Source organism: Indicator indicator, chromosome 16, assembly GCF_027791375.1.
Source record: "Indicator indicator isolate 239-I01 chromosome 16, UM_Iind_1.1, whole genome shotgun sequence".
In the NCBI taxonomy this organism is placed as follows: Eukaryota; Metazoa; Chordata; class Aves; order Piciformes; family Indicatoridae; genus Indicator; species Indicator indicator.
In genome coordinates this window covers 23,593,375-23,605,756 of record NC_072025.1, presented here as the reverse complement: position 1 = coordinate 23,605,756, position 12,382 = coordinate 23,593,375, and the positions used below count along the sequence as shown (strand labels likewise).

The following is a 12,382-nucleotide window of genomic DNA, read 5'->3' as shown; positions in this document are numbered from 1 at the left end:
TTTTGAGGCCCCTAATGCCATGACCATCAAACAGATGAGATTCTGGTTAAACATTGTAGAATCACAGAATTGTTAGGGTTGGAAGGTACCTCAAGGATCATCCAGTTCCAACCCCCCTGCCATGGGCAGGGACACCTCACACTAGATCAGCCTGGCCTTAAAAACCTCCAGGGATGAGGCTTCCACCATCTGTTCTAGTATCTCACCACCCTCATGGTGAGGAATTTCTTCATAACATCCAGTCTGAATCTACCCATTTCTAGTTTTGCTCCATTCCCCCCTGTCACCACCTGACACCCTAAAAAGTCCCTCCCCAGCTTTCTTGTAGCCCCCTTCTGATACTGGAAGGCCACAACAAGGTCTCCTTAGAGCCTTCTCTTCTCCACACTGAATAGCCCCAACTCTCCCAGTCTGTATCCATAAGAGAGGAGCTCCACCCCCGTGATGATCCTCACAGCCTTTCTCTGGACCACAGCGATCAGATGATCTCAGTGTGGTGGCAATAGAGCACGACTGAAGAACCCATAAATCTAGGAAGAGCTGCCCACTTCTCACTGTTTTTAAGTGAAGTATTATGTTTTATCCCATCAGTTTTTAAAGATTCCTACTCTAATTCCTTCACAGGTGGGTGACTGGCCATTGGAGTCCCTGCTCTGCTACTTGTGAGAAAGGTGTCCAGCACCGGGAGGTGACTTGTGTTTATGAGCTACAAAACGGCACCTATGTGAACACGAGAGACCTCTACTGCCTTGGCAACAAACCAGCAACAGTGCAGAGCTGTGAAGGACGGGACTGCCTTTCTATCTGGGAAGCATCAGAGTGGTCAAAGGTAAGACTTGGTTCAAGAAAGAAGCCAGACTCTGCACAGCTCTGGATATGCTGGTCCTAACCCAGCTAAGTGCTTAAAATCAAGCATGTTCTCATGGTCAGCATACTCAGTGCCTTAAGGTATTGAGGTACTGGTAGGACTGTCATTTGTTGAGATGATCACTTTGGAGCTGAGATTTGTATTCCATACCAGATGAGTTGAGGCGGGTTTGACATGTCATGCTGTGGCAACTATATCTTGGCATCTGAAAACTCTGACCAGCAAGGAAAAACATTTCACTGACCTGAGGCCAGCAGTGTAGTAACCCACCAGGGCTTCTGGCTCCATTTAAATGTGGTATGAAACATATACCAGACTCATCAAAGCATCTGTGCTTTACAGAGAACGTTCAATCTTTGGGTCTTCTCCTGCCTTCTGTGTAATTCCAGGAACATGGAAAAGCTGATTATACTTTGTGTAAGAAGTACATCTCCACATAGCTGTAGAGTTCAGAAATTGTTCTCAGCTATTATAAATGCATTTCAGATAGGAATAGTGTGTGATCTAGACAGCTTGTGTTCTGTTAAGCAGCTGAGTGAACTGGAAGTATGCCTACAGTCGGTGACCAGTACTCAGCTAATACAGGGCAACTTTGTATCTTGTGAGTTGAATGCCCATGTTAGTTTTGATATTGTATCTGAATGAAAATCCTTTCACTCTTGGTGCAGTGCTTACAGCTCCTCCAGTCTCATTCCAGACTCCTGTTTTATGGGACTGCCCAGCATAGTGATTTCTGTGGGAAGAACCTTTTCTTGGTATTCATCTTTAATTTGAACCTGTGAGCTTCTGTTTAAAACATTGTCAAAGAGCTTTTGCAAAATATTATTGTTAGAAATGTGCTTAACTGTCACAGAAGCTCAGGATACAAAGAGATCTTGCACTGAGGAACTCTTAAACAAAATGTGATTCCATTGTCCATCTTTTGAACTGGAAAGCTCTGTTTGCCAAGTGAGATGATTGTTAAGTGAGAGTGGTGTTTCCTTTCAGAAGGATGCTCTATCTGTTCACTAATGCACGAGGTTCATTTTTTTCTGGGTTCTTTCATTTCAAGAGTTGTGGAGAAATACACCAAAGTTTTAAAAAATTGTCTGATAAGTCTCTTGTGTGTTATGGAAGTAACCCTTTCAGATTATGTCTTGTTTATTTCTTATAGCTGACCAGAATTGGGGCTGTTCACCCTGGAGAAGAGAAGGCTCTAGGGAGACTTCATAGCTATATTTTGGTATCTGAAGGAGACCTACAGGAAAGACTGTTCAGGAGGACTTGTGGTGATAGGATAAGGGGCAATGATTTGAAACTGGAGAAGGGCAGGTGTAGGTTAGATATAAGGAGGAAGATCTTTACGATGAGAGTGGTAAAATACTGGAACAGGTTGCCCAGAGACATTCATGATCAGACTTGAGGTGGCCCTCGGCAGCCTGCTCACTGCAAGGGTATTGGACAAGATGACCTTTGGGGGTCAACGCAATCAGTAAATCTGTGAAACTATTTCTATGGTGCAATTCCTACCTGGTTTGCATACGGAATTTTTTCTTGGGTCTTTTGTTAACAGTTGCAGGTACTTCTCTGTCCTTCTTATGAAATGAAGTAAGTCAGGTTACAGAAGACTTTCACCAGAGTGGAAATGTTCTATATTTGTGACCATGTAACTCATTTGCAAATACATCATTTTTTTAGATTTTTTTTTTCAATAACTGGTGTACTTTTCCTTTGATAAATTTACTTACTTTTTGTTGTGTCTGTAATTGCCCTCTTGTGATTTTAAATTCATTCTTGTTCTGGCACATTTCTAGCACAGTTGACTCCAGGACACATTTGATGCTCTGCCAGTTTGAACACTTGTCATAACTAGGAATTTCTTTAGTGGTAATCACTTTACTCTTTAATATTTTAATCTGGTGTTGTGGAGTAAATGTCACAGAAGTGTATCATTTTAGAAATAAATTTCCTCATGTATGTTTTGAATTTTTTTCTTTTACAACAAAAAACAGTTGACCACATTGATGTCTGGCCCCCAGTCAAAAAATGTGGGCTTTGAAAGCAAATTCCAATGTGATCTTCATTGTGGAAAAAATTAAGTTCCCTTTTTATTGCAAAAGATTTGAGATTATTTTGGACAACCCATTTTTAATGACAAGAATAGAGACTGTCAGGAAAAGGTGAATGTTTCTTCTGTCAGAGAACTAGAGCAGGAAAAAAAATTATAGATTTCCTTCAAATAAAGGAGCTGTATCTTAATTGCAAAGTTGTATTGCTCCTCTACAATGCCTTGTGGGATCTGACTAAGTAACCTGTTAATAAAATAAGACCTAATGGTCTCAGCTGGACACTCAGGGACTGCACATACTAATTTGTAGACTGCTCTGTTGTAGAATCTCTGTAAAAACTGCATGTTAAGAACTTCTTCATGAAAACTGAAGACTTAAGGAAAGAAAAGAAAAGACTCTTAAAGAGGGTGATTTATATGCGACCACCAAAGATCTGTTGGAAACCTTTTGCAACTGCTGTTTTGTCTAGGAAAGTATATGCAGTATTAATCTGTGAGTGACTTAAAAGCTTGTGGGAAGAACAAACAGTTGGTGTTTTTCCCAGACTTGCTTGTAAAACCCACCTAGAGATTTCTCCTACTGTGAAAAACACTCCCACTTCAGTTACTCTGAGTAAACTGGACCATTTGGAATATTTTATATATTGTGTTTTGTAGTTTGAGATGAATGAGGGTAACCCAGAGGAGTCCACCCCGAGGACTGTGGAAAATTATATGTAATTTGGGGCAAATTCATGGCTTTAACGTGCCATTTAGGGAGCTCCAGCTTGGGATCTTTGGCTCTGAGTAGTCCAGCAAAGCAGTTTCTGGAATTCTGTAAAGCCTGGAAGCGCTCATCACTGTATCTAGCAGAACTATACCATTGTGCTTGCTACAAAGATGTTACATCCTTAAGGAGGTCACGCCATGAGCCACACATTGTAAATTAAGTGGAGGGTTTCCCAGATTTTCAAGCAGTTACTTTGTAGTCCTCTGAAGTATTTAAAGACATGTCTGTTTGCTTGCCAGCTCATAAACGCTTGTCATTCATGTCCTTAACAAGGCCAGCAGGTCAGAACTGCCTGGATTGTATTTTAAAGACAGTTAGACAGGCATGCTGAGATTTGTCCATTTGATGTAATTTATATCAAGCTGATCCTTGTTTCCAGCGTAGACCCCCTGGATGGAGAGGCTTCTTGGAATATGTTCAAAAGACCGCACAGAATATCTCATATCTTCACTATTTATTCAGTATCAAATCAACTGTCTTTTGCGTGCTGATCCCCTGAAGGGGAAGACTTGACATGATAGAGGAGGTTAGTTTTTATCTCAATTGGTACTTATATCATTTCCCCACCCACCTGTCCCCAGTGGCTCTTCAAGAAAATTTCTCACTTCTAACCACTGCAGTGGCATGAAAATGAAGAGCTAAGAGGCTGGCTATGCTGCTGTGTAGTGGCATGTGCTTAGAGGCCGTGACAGCATCGGCAGATCTGTTACTCTGTTACCAAGCTGGGCATTTCAAACAAATTCCGTTTCAAGTCTGTGCCAGTGTCCTTTTCCCACCTAATACAGTCAGTGAAGTCAAGAAAAATTCTCCAGTAAAACAGAATTTCCAGCTAGCCACTGGCAGAAGTAATAATGGGTGACCAGATTAGCCCTACTCTTTAGATGATGCCTTCATAGTGCCCAGGCACAAAAACACTTGTGCAGAATTTGTGCTCACTCACAGGGATGTTTGTTAGAGTGCCCAAGTGTTTGAATCAAGTCTTCCCAGGTGACTGATTCTAGCAGCTCTTGAAGCCTGCTGCTTTCTCAGAGGACTTCAAACAGCCCCTGCTTATGCTTTTTCTGTTGAGAAGTTTTGTGTTTCATCCCTGCTGATGTCTGTGGCTAGCCTAGGGCCATGGCTGGAAGCTGGTCACAACACTGTGACTCACTCAGTAGTGCCTCTCCTGAGCAATCCTCTAGGAACATTTGAAATTCTTCGGGACTAACATGGTGATGAGCATTTGGCAAATCTAAGAGTGAAAGTCATGGACGTGTTTCACATGAGAACACATGTAAGACCTGTGACTTTGCCAGCTATGTACAAACTGTATTGCAGAAATGTGTTTGTAACAGTGGTCTCTAATTTAAAACTGCATTTGTCACCATCGTTTTACTCCTGTGATACATCAAGGGATTGTGGCAGCTCTGTGTTGTAAATCTCGGTGTGTCCTTTTTCAGTATGAATGATGAACTCTTAAACACAAGATTTAGCAGGGGTTTTTCCATCTGTAACATCAGTGCTAACAAAGCACCAACAGATATTTTTCAACGAAGACTGGTTTTCAGAATTGCCATTTTTCATCAGTGGACTATTTCCTAAGCAGATCTCATGTTTCTCCAATTAATCTCATGTTTGAAAGGGCTGTACATTGTTGGGAGAAAATCTGATGGGTTATCACTTTTCCTCTGTGTTCATAAAAGCAGCTTTTCCTTTCAGCTATGTCACAAGATAAATTTATCATTTCTAGGCATCGAGTAACAGCAAACAAACACCTGTTGTTTTGCAGTGCTCAGCAGACTGTGGCAAGGGGATTCAGAAAAGGACAGTGACGTGCACAAACTCTCAAGGAAAATGTGATGCAGCCACCAGGCCAAGAGATGAGGAAGAGTGTGAGGATCACACGGGCTGTTACGAGTGGAAAACTGGTGGTTGGTCTAAGGTACCAGTGAGCACTACGTGGTATTTTCTAAGTGCAAAGATGTTCAGTGTTCTGTGCTTCTGTGTGGTGTATGCATTAATCTGCAGCTTAAATATTTAGTATCATAAACGTTTGGGGTTGTAAAGGACCTTAAGCATCCTCTAGTCCAACCCCCCTGCAGTCATCAGGGACATGTGCAACTAGAGCAGGTTGCTCGGAGCCCCAGACAACCTGACCTGGAATGGTTGCAGGGATGGGGCATTTCCCAACTTTCAAGGCAGCCTGGGCAATCCTGTTTGGCAAGAAAGGGTTTCACTGGTTTTGATTGAAGGTTTTACTGAGATTTCAACTTACCCCTTATGTCATTTGTAGCCTAAACATTGCAAGACAGGCTAATAGATATGACCCAGCCAGTTTTAGAGAAGCATATTTGAAACAGGCGTGAGCTGAATTTCATACTGATCTGGGACCTACAAAGCATACATCACTCTCTACAACTCCATAAATGGAGGTGGCAGTGAGTTGGGGTTCTGCTTCTACCTACTATCAGGTGATACACTCTCGGACATGACCTGAAACCATGCCAGGGAAGGTTGAGGTTGGATATTGGGAAAAATTCCTTTCCTGCAAGGGTGTCTGGCATTAGAACAGGCTGCCCAGAGAGGTGGTGGAGTCACTGTCCCTGGAGGTGTTCAAGAAATGTGTGGATGTGGCACTTTGGAACATGGTTTAATGGCTGTGGTGGCCTTAAGTTGACAGTTGGACTTGATGATCTTAGAGGTATTTTCCAATCAAAACAATTCTATGATTCTGTAGTCCAGCCCTAGACTTATTCTACCCACCTGAAACGAAAGAAAGCCATAAATTTAAGGACAGAGTCAAAACCATCGGTCCCTTCCTCAGGGCTCAGTTTTACCTTCACTTAGGCCTGTCTGAACTTAGCCTCTCCAGTGACATCAGTGGAATTAATTCCTGAATGCTTGGATTAAACTAGATTAATTAGATTAAATTAATGGATTAAACTAGAGCAGAGTCTGCCTTGTATTTGCATTCTGATCTTAAAGTAACAGGTAGTCTTGCTTGGGAAGGAGGCCTGGCAGTGTGAGAAACTCCCCTTTGCCAGTGGTGTTCATAAAGCATCCTTTACGTTACTAACTTCACATCTGCATAAAGAACTAAAATTTCCCAGGAATATTATATTCCAGTTTAGGTTTATCTTGTCTGTGTAGCTGTGCTGTCTTTAAACAGACAGCCTACTCTGCGTTCTGGAATGTACGGCATGTGCAGAAACCACTGGGATACAGGAGTTGCATTTCGCTTTCCAGAAACCCAAACTCCAGCAAGCAAAATCCAGTGAAGCAGAGGCCCATGATGGGCAGACTGGTTTCTTTTTTCTTTTTTTTTCCTTTTTTTTTCTTTTTTTTCCCATGTGATTAACAATTACAGATCTTTGTAGTTATACTCTGTCATAGATGCATTAATTGAATGGTGTCAGTGCTGGAGAATGCATTAAGAACCTGCCACATTCAAAAGGTCGGTATTTCTGCTAAACCAGGAATTTTTATCACAGAATAGAGTAGTGAACATTATTTTATTTCATAACCTGGCACAAAGAGTCTCTGCAAGGTGGCCAAACAAGCAGTTCCTGTGTGTTAACAGGTGAAATAACATTATTTATTTGTGGAATTTTCTAACATTTTGGCATGCAAATTGACCCAGATTCTCTTTACAGGGAGGAATATGAAATAGCTGTGTATTCAGGTTACATGGATTGGAAGTTCAGTGTTGAATGAATGGTTCCAATCTGATAAAGATTTTGGCTCGCTGCTAGAAAATCTGTGGTCACACTTTGGTCACAGTAAATAGTGTTGGTGGTGGATTTAGTATCTGCACATGAGCAGGACAGGAGCAGTGCAAAATCTCTTGTTATTTGCAGTTCTTAACTCAGGATGAAGATCCTCCTTGTGCAGAAGGGCACAACAATCTATGTGCTGCATATATGGCCTGCTTCTCTCTGCAGAGAGCTGATGCCAGCCCTCTGCTTCCCAAGAATTTCACCCTGTGTGAGTCCAGCAGGATGTTCTTGGACCGATATGGGTTATAATGAGCATTTAAAATTCTGGATGTATTGGTTAACTCTGACTGGACACTTAGATCACACAATTTAATTCTTATTCTCTGAGCAGAGGGTTAAACAACTGTATTGCTAGAAAAGGGTACGGATAGATACAGTTCTTTGAAGCACTAGTATTGTCCCAGAAATCCAGATAGCTGAAATGTTTGGTGTGGAATTCAATTCTTCACAATTCTGGAGCAAAGGATTTTCATCATGAGGATCCAGAGCTTTAATGCTTAGTCTTAGGGAGAGAGCCTTTACAGCTCTCAGCAACAGCTTTTTAGTGTTGTCTGGCTTAAAACAGTTCCTCCTTTAAGGAGAAACACAAAGTCTGCAGCAGTTAGATTATAGTGAGCTCTTTAAAATTCATACTTCCAGGACAAAATTCCACTGTAAAATATTTGTTCCTGGTGCTGTAAAAATCACTGTGAGAGATTTTTGTGCTAAGATGGAAACTTTTTCTGTTAATACAAATTGATCTCAGAACAAACAACAATCTTTTGCACTGCAAGATTTAACTAACAGTAGTAATTATTATAGACTAAAATGAGAGGTTTGGATGCTTTATGTGCAAACAGCTAGCATGGTGATTTGGCCTCCAATCCTTAATTTCCCAGAACAAGATCACTTGAATATACGAGGAAGTCACAGAATCACAGAAACATTCAGGTTGGAAAAGACACTCAGGATCACCAAGTTCAACCAAGAACCCTACTCTACAGGGTTCACCTCTAAACCGTATCACAGTATCACAGTATATCAGAGGTTGGAAGGGACCTCAGGAGATCATGGAGTCCAAGTCCCCTGCCAGAGCAGGATCATCTAAGGTAGTCTGCACAGTAATGCATCCAGGTGGGTTTTGAAAGTCTCCAGAGAAGGAGACTCCACAACCCCCTGGGCAGCCTGGAAAGTATGGTGTGATTCCTCAAGCACCACATCCAAACGACCTTTAAACACATCCAACCACCTCCCTGGTCAGCCCATGTAAGGGAGAGGCAAAACCTCATCTAAAAAGTCAAGTCCAGATACAACTTGTAAATAGAACACGCTGTTTGGGTGGTAGGGACAGACTGTTATTTGTATATTATCATTAGTAGTATTTATAGGATACATGGACTCTGGGCATGAGAAGACATCACTTCCCTCAGGAGCTTCCAGCCCTCTATAAATAACTCACATGTGACAACAAAGGATATGGTTATCCTATATGAGATCTTAGCTTCCATTGCACTCAGGAAGTGCAAGAGTGGGCAGCTCAAAATCTATGCTAGACAAATTGTGTGTTTATGTTCTCAGACCCTGGATCCGCTTCTGTGGTTAAGAGGTGAGGGCTGGAGGCATGGCTTCAGTCATCTTTAACCTGCAGCTACTAGCCAAAACCATGTCTGCTGGCCACTGCCTGTCCGTACTCTGAACCAGAGGAACTGTATTCCATTTTCTGACAGGTTTGTTTGCAGATAGTACTAACTGCTTTTTAGAGCTGTGGAACGCATTTGGAGCTAGCTGAGCAGTCTTGGCTGTGGTATTTGTCTGTTCCCTGTGTGTTTGCAGCATGTTTCAAGAGCTGATAGATCCTAGTTCACTTTGCATGGGGCCAGCTCTCTGAATTTATTGGAAACGTCTTTGAGGTTACCTTTGCCAGTCCAGTGATAGAGATGAACAGGCTGTGTACTGCAATTCTAGAGACAGAGCATTGTTTGGTTGCTAGTAATCTCCATTACCACTGCTGTTAAACTTGCAACTCCTTTGCACTACTGCAGCTTCTCTTTAAAAAAAAACTCCTTTTCTTAAAGAGATATAATGATTATTTATTAGCACAAACACAGCATTGATATCATGAGTTCTGTAACTAAACTGTTCCTGGCCCAAGAGCCTTGCAACGTAGTAGATAGATTGTACAGTAAGAGACCCACTGAAGGTATTACCCTGAAATAGTTTTTTTACTGTTGCCTGGATTCTTCAGAATTGCAATTCATTACATTATCCTTCTTTATATATGATGTAGTATACAAATGGGAATCCAGGCCATCTCCCATTCAGTTGTTCCTTCCAAAAGGAAATTCCACATCCAGTTTGCATTCAGCAAAACAAGCAAACATCTCATTCTACTTTGAAATAGTTCCTCCTTGTTTGAAATCTGAGCTGTTGAATGTTCTAGCACTGGAAGCATTTTTACATTTTTATTGTAGCTGTGCTAATCAAAAGAACAAACATGGGTTGCTCAGTTTCCCAGCGCTTGCCTCAGGCTCCCACGCTGCTGAGAATGTGCCTCTTGATGCTTTAGCGAGACAGTAGTTCATTCTTTCATGATGAATTGTATTTTGCTGACAAACTTTATGTCGAGGATTACATCCCTGTGAAGAATGCAGGCAGTCAGTGAACAGAATGTATCTTTATATATGTAGCTCTCCAGGAAGTTTAGCAGGACACACAGCCTGACTACCATTCACTGCACTTGAAGGGAGCAGCTCAGTTCACAGCTGCAGGACCCTGTCTTGAAGTCCATTTTGACTCAAGCTGTTGAAAACTTGTTCAAAATTATGTGGGGGTGCACTGATGGCTTATTTTATTTCTTTATTTCATAACTGTTTCACTACTTAAGATGCTTCAATACACTGTTTCTGTCCTGTGACTGAAGTACTGTATTTTGAGCCAATAGCACAGAATGGTTGAGGGTTCCCAGTTTCATTTATTTGGACTGTTCTCCTTTTGACTGGTATAATATCAAGGAAAGTAGAATTGGAAGCAGGGTACACTAGCTCCATCTTTAGTACCAGCTTTCACAAGGGCACATTTTCAGCTTTGTGGGTAGAAGTTTAATCTTGCAACTTATCTCCCTCAGGTAACAATATAGGTCATTCACTGATTCTATTACATAGCCCAATGAAAAGATTTTTAGAAAAAGAAAGATACCTAGAAGCCTTGTAATATATCGGCTTTGCCATATTTTTTCTTTGCATTACAGTAGGTGCTCTGTAAATACTAAGGGCTATATTAATCTCAGATAACCCAATGTAAATCCAGGGCAACTGTCTTTCCTTCTTCCTTTGGCCACTCAGCGCAGTGGGCAAGGTATCAGCTGCTCTTACATTAGTGTAAATCCAGATTAATTGAGCCACTTAAGTTAATGCAGGCTCATGCCAATGCCATGCAGATCCAAATCTGACCTGATGGACTATGGGTCTTGTGTAGGATCCATCACAGATTTGTGCTTGCAGATGACAACAGAAATATATGACATGTCAGCTAGGATAGAAAGTAGAGGAGAAATCTTTTTCTACCACTTTACATCTTGTATAACCACGTGGCACAGCTTTCACTGGATTCAGAAAGATTGTGCTCTCCAGAAACTGGAAAGCCATTAGCTTGGCAAAGTGTGATGTTAAACAATATTCTTGTTGCCAAATTGTGTCAGTAGTGATAAAGCACATTTGAAAAATTACCTAGAGCCACCTGCCCTCCCTGGACATCAGTAGTTGTCGATTTCTTTACAGTATTTTGCTCAGCCCATGAAATGCTGGCTATGGGTTCTCATCCCAGGAGAATATTAACAACAGGGAGGAAAAAAAAAACGGTCCAATTTCCTATCAGAAAAATATTGGGTTTGTGCCAAATGTTGAGGTGTTTCATGCTGAAGACCAGCAGTCATTCATCACAGTGGGAGATTTTGTAATTGTAAAGTAAGTGTTTTGGCAAAATTACGGTAGATTGTATTCTCTAAGAGATAAAACTCCTAGCTTTGCACTACACCAAAAACCATGTTGGGCTTGGGGTTTGGGTTTTTGGGTTTTTTTCCAAAAAAATACTGTATGATTTGCCAGTGTCAGGAAGGCATGTTTTCCATGTTCCAAATGTTTGGGAACATCAACAAAATCCTCTATATTCCTCATTTTTAACGATTAATTCACATTACATGATAAGAAGAGTAAATCAAGGACAGGTGTGGTTTGAGAGGTATATTCAATGCTGTTATAAATATAGAAGCAAACTGTCCTTTGCTCTAACATTCATTACAAATTCATGGCTTGACCTGCCATCTGTTTACGATAAACCATGGACAACTTGTTAATTTGTCGTAAAGGTCATAGATAAATTCATCTTCTTCTCCCTTGAAAAAAAAAACAAACAACTTTTATGGTTGAATTGAGGGAAAACTCCACAGAAGGGATGGTCACTGCAGTCATACCCCACAGCTGACAGACCCTTTCCTGCTCCCTTTGGCTCAGCAAGCATCATGATTTATGGCTGCTCATGTGCACCCAGCACCATAGCTAGAAACCAATGCTGGAAGATTGTCTGCATGCCTCACTGGTGCAAATCTGCTGGTCTCCGGAAGGTAAGGCGATAGAGCTGCATGTGACAGGGCAGAATCCAACAAGCTTTACTATTCAAATCCTCTGCTTCCCTGGTCCTAGGCATGACCAGGAGTCAGAGCATCAGAGTGTCCTAAACCTAACTGGTGCCCCTAAGGACTGCTCTAAGTTGTACTGCTAGTTGTGTTTCCACATGGTTTGTTCCTCTGGCAAGAGATCAGTGACCTGCAAACCACAGCCTTTCTTGCCAGCAGCTAATCTCAAAACACCCCTTGCTACAGAGGATGAGAACAAATGGCCCAAAATTGGTTATATCAGCCAGGGACATTCCTCAGTTTAAGAAAGTTGTTGCCAGTATCCTGCTAAAAA

At 41.5% G+C, this 12,382-nt stretch overlaps 1 protein-coding gene across 1 annotated transcript in view; it reads left to right on the top strand.

Annotated features, from left to right (window-relative positions):
• Nucleotides 1-12,382, top strand: part of ADAMTS17 (ADAM metallopeptidase with thrombospondin type 1 motif 17) — a 180,768-nt gene that overhangs the window by 156,543 nt on the left and 11,843 nt on the right. Inside the window, exons 21-22 of the mRNA XM_054388055.1 lie at nucleotides 625-829; nucleotides 5,453-5,605. Coding sequence (XP_054244030.1) covers nucleotides 625-829; nucleotides 5,453-5,605 — 358 coding nt within the window. The remainder of the gene's footprint in view (nucleotides 1-624; nucleotides 830-5,452; nucleotides 5,606-12,382) is intronic.